Source organism: Drosophila rhopaloa, unplaced genomic scaffold, assembly GCF_018152115.1.
Source record: "Drosophila rhopaloa isolate 14029-0021.01 unplaced genomic scaffold, ASM1815211v1 contig_3, whole genome shotgun sequence".
Classification (NCBI taxonomy): domain Eukaryota; kingdom Metazoa; phylum Arthropoda; class Insecta; order Diptera; family Drosophilidae; genus Drosophila; species Drosophila rhopaloa.
Window position 1 is genome coordinate 18,389,349 of NW_025335123.1, and position 3,256 is coordinate 18,392,604.

The window sequence follows — 3,256 nt, forward strand, 5'->3', positions numbered from 1 at the left end:
TTCCCGAAATATTAAAAATAAACTGATATTTAGAATTTAGAGATTACGTTTAAGAAATAGTTAAAATCGCCTGATATTGTTATTACATTACATACATCACATATTGTTATTACATTACGATTACATCCAACGGGCAATTTATCGATGAATAAATAAGATGGAAAACATCGATGAATCGACTTTCCAGCTCTACCAGCTGTCCCTATTATTTAATATAGGCACATTATTATTGGCCCCTTTCGTTTGGACAAACTTGAATAAAATATCGTAGCACAAGATGGCCAAAAGCCCGGAAAACATAGCGCTGGATCAGCTGGACAAGGACCAAATGAAAACGGTGAGTGGGATGGCCGTGGAAGTTCCACACAAAAGCCGGTGGTCACTGTGCTCATGATGCAATGTGGTTTTCATCTATTGTTTGGGTTTCGTTGTCCAGTTCTCCGACTTCCTCATGTCCTACAACAAGCTGTCCGAGATGTGCTTCACAGACTGCGTGCGCGACTTTACATCGCGAGATGTCAAGGATTCCGAGGTGGGTTTTGCAATATTCCATGTGGATTCACAAGTATATCCAATCGCCCATCTTTTTTACAGGAGAAATGCTCGCTGAACTGCATGGAGAAGTACCTGAAGATGAACCAGCGCGTCTCACAGCGCTTCCAGGAGTTCCAAATGATCGCCAACGAGAATGCCCTGGCCATGGCCCAAAAGACTGGCAAACTTTAGGTGTTAATAACAATCTTAACTAGTTTAGACAACTGAGATGATGCATTTTTCCTGCATTTGTCAAAATAGCTGAGTAAAGATTATTGTGTTACTTTATTGCTGATTGATTGATTGGTGATTGATTACGGTCTAGAGATCTTGTTTGAAAAGACACAAGTGTGGATCAGTTGCGGTTCTGCGGAACTGGTAACAGGACCTATCTCTTTCTTTTAGCACTTCAGCCTCATGACAGTAGTAGTTAATGGTAGAATCGGGCGCCGCAGCTGCTTACGTGCTAGATGTGCCTACAATTAAGTTTAAGTCACGTTAAGACCAGGGCCGTAGGCGAGTCCTCCGTGCCGGATGATGTGCAACCGGTTCTCCGGACTTGGGAGCTGCTCTCTACGGCGATCTCTAAACTAGGTCTAATGCATAGAAGCCATCGCCTGTGGCTTTCTACTCAATACTTAGGGCTACACACGGTTCGCCAATGCGTGGTTCTCGTTTTCCGGCTCAGAGCTTCTCCGTTCAATGACTCGTGGTGGGGGCCTCCGACGGAAAGCCCTCCGCCTCGGTGATGAGCGCGTACTCCAGGATCACACGACCCTCCTTGTACCTAACGGATAAAAAGAGATATTGAATTAGTAAGATCTTTCAGCTGGGACGCTCGTTAGTCCTGCCTGAAAGTAGTTGGTTGCCAAATGTCTTAGTTCTTAAGCTTATTCTCTCAGTAGTGATTGTTTAAATTAATACCAATGCCATATAAACCATTGTAACACATTTTCTTAGCATTCATTTAATGTAACTATTAGATCCTACCAATTGGTCAAAAAATTAATTATTCGAATTGGCTAAGTAATCATATCTCGCTTTCAATAAGTAACAGGCAAATTTTACACTCCTTGAATTCCAATGAGCATATTTATCTTCATTAGGTAAAGATGGTATATGTCATACAGTTCTCGACAAAATTTGTAATTTTGCAATGGAGATTCTTAATAACAAAAGAGTAGTTCCCAGAAGGAAAACTATCCAATATGAATCGGGACAATGAGTTGTATATCCTTATCAGAAGCCTGAAGCACTGAAACCTTTGATCTACAAATATATCTTAAGCTGATGGAGATGGAACGGTAATCTCGGTAAAAAGCTACTTAAATATCCCTATTACTGATCTGCGAAGATAATCCAAGCTATATACCCACTTTTGAGACTCCTCGGTGGCGAACTCGTACATCCAACCAAGTTTGGCGCCGCAGTTCTTGCACATGACATCGCGTACCATGTGGCGGCCTGTGAGCATGACCCGTTCCTGGATGTTGCTGAAGGTCAGGTTTACGACGCGTTTGAACAGATAGGCGCGTCCTGCCAGGAGAACATACGATTAACATTGCATAATCAGGGGCAATTATCCAGACCAGAGGACTCACCTGTTGCGCCCGTAAATCGTGTGCTGATCAGCTGGCTGCGGTTGGTCAGGTTTGTGTGGCACTGGGCGCAATTGAAGAGCTTCAGTCCGCCGAGGTGTTCCAGAAATATGCGTCCCATTGTGCTCCTCCCGCTCCCTCTTCCTCTCTCGCTCTACTGGTCTCGCCCCGTCTCGCTTGCACCCGTACGTGAGTGTGTGTGGGGTTCCTTTGTTTCTATGCGGGGAATAATGCGGGTACTACCGATATTACTGCGATTACTTTGGGCCTTGTAATACTCCTTATCTCGATCTGCGCTCCGCTTTTGTTTTGGACTCGGAATTTGCACAACCGAGGAATCGAATCGGGAATCACAACAACGCAGTACCTTGATCAGCTGTTTAGACCTGGTGAGCCCTCTTCCCGGATGCACGGGCTAATTCCTGTGCTCTCGCGCCACGCACTTGCAATCGGATAGGTATGATATGGGAGATATATACCCCCGATTTGGGTTCAGAACTACTAATGCGACGCTTGAGTGTAAATTTCTAGTGCTGCCACAGTATTTGCTCTCGGCGACGTTGCCAGACTGTTATAGCCAGTGGTCATCGATGTGCCAACTGAACTTTTAACGGTAAATTAAAAGTAGTCGATAGTATCGACTTCTTATGATTTTTTTAAAAAATATTTTTTCACAATTATTTAGTTTATTGACTCATGACTCTCGCACTTCAAATACTGCACACTTGTATTTATTCAAAATAGTAAGCTAAGCTAAAATTCTACCATGAAGCCCACAAATAAAAAAATTTATATATAAAATCAAAATTTAATATGGTCCAACCAACAATAGGAAGCAATTAAATACATGTACAAAAGCTACTTAAAAGAAATAATTTTTGTAGTTATTTCACAGTACCATTTTATATAAATGTTGATTTATATATCCAACAAACACTTTTCTGTGCATTGATACGTTGAAGAACGAAAAAAGGACAAAGCTTGGAACGCGACTTTCAGTTTTGGAAAATATGAATATGTTTAAAAGACTTGACTATTATTATTATACTCCTGCAATGGATATAAATATCACCCGTAACACCCGTTTAAAACGAACTTTCAAACCACCAATCGATTGATATTTT

General features: G+C 41.9%; 2 protein-coding genes across 3 annotated transcripts; one reads left to right on the forward strand and one right to left on the reverse strand.

Annotated features, from left to right (window-relative positions):
* The first annotated feature begins 177 nt into the window (after window positions 1–177).
* LOC108045296 (mitochondrial import inner membrane translocase subunit Tim9) lies at window positions 178–822 on the forward strand. The gene is made up of 3 exons (XM_017124581.1): window positions 178–337; window positions 437–532; window positions 595–822. The coding sequence occupies exons 1-3, from the start codon at window positions 278–280 to the stop codon at window positions 724–726; spliced, it is 288 nt and encodes a 95-aa protein (XP_016980070.1). The 5' UTR covers window positions 178–277; the 3' UTR covers window positions 727–822.
* On the reverse strand, window positions 801–2,705 carry LOC108045295 (protein yippee). 2 transcript variants are annotated; one of them, XM_017124580.1, is made up of 4 exons: window positions 2,500–2,705; window positions 2,136–2,348; window positions 1,911–2,070; window positions 801–1,321 (listed from the first exon to the last, which is right to left on the reverse strand). In XM_017124580.1, the coding sequence occupies exons 2-4, from the start codon at window positions 2,251–2,253 to the stop codon at window positions 1,234–1,236; spliced, it is 366 nt and encodes a 121-aa protein (XP_016980069.1). In that variant the 5' UTR covers window positions 2,254–2,348; window positions 2,500–2,705; the 3' UTR covers window positions 801–1,233. The 2 variants fall into 2 exon arrangements, with proteins under 2 accessions (XP_016980069.1, XP_016980068.1); XM_017124579.1 differs by having other exon boundaries at window positions 2,136–2,705.
* Window positions 2,706–3,256: the final 551 nt, after the last annotated feature.

Bases quoted from the DNA above. Each gene is read 5' to 3' on its own strand.
- LOC108045296 (XM_017124581.1), top strand. From the start codon at position 278: ATGGCCAAAAGCCCGGAAAACATAGCGCTGGATCAGCTGGACAAGGAC. The intron at 338-436 runs GTGAGTGGGATG...TTCGTTGTCCAG, and splicing joins ACAAGGACCAAATGAAAACG to TTCTCCGACTTCCTCATGTC. The intron at 533-594 runs GTGGGTTTTGCA...TCTTTTTTACAG, and splicing joins GAGATGTCAAGGATTCCGAG to GAGAAATGCTCGCTGAACTG.
- LOC108045295 (XM_017124580.1), bottom strand. From the start codon at position 2,253: ATGGGACGCATATTTCTGGAACACCTCGGCGGACTGAAGCTCTTCAAT. The intron at 2,071-2,135 runs GTGAGTCCTCTG...TTCTCCTGGCAG, and splicing joins ACGATTTACGGGCGCAACAG to GACGCGCCTATCTGTTCAAA. The intron at 1,322-1,910 runs GTGGGTATATAG...TTTATCCGTTAG, and splicing joins GCCACCGAGGAGTCTCAAAA to GTACAAGGAGGGTCGTGTGA.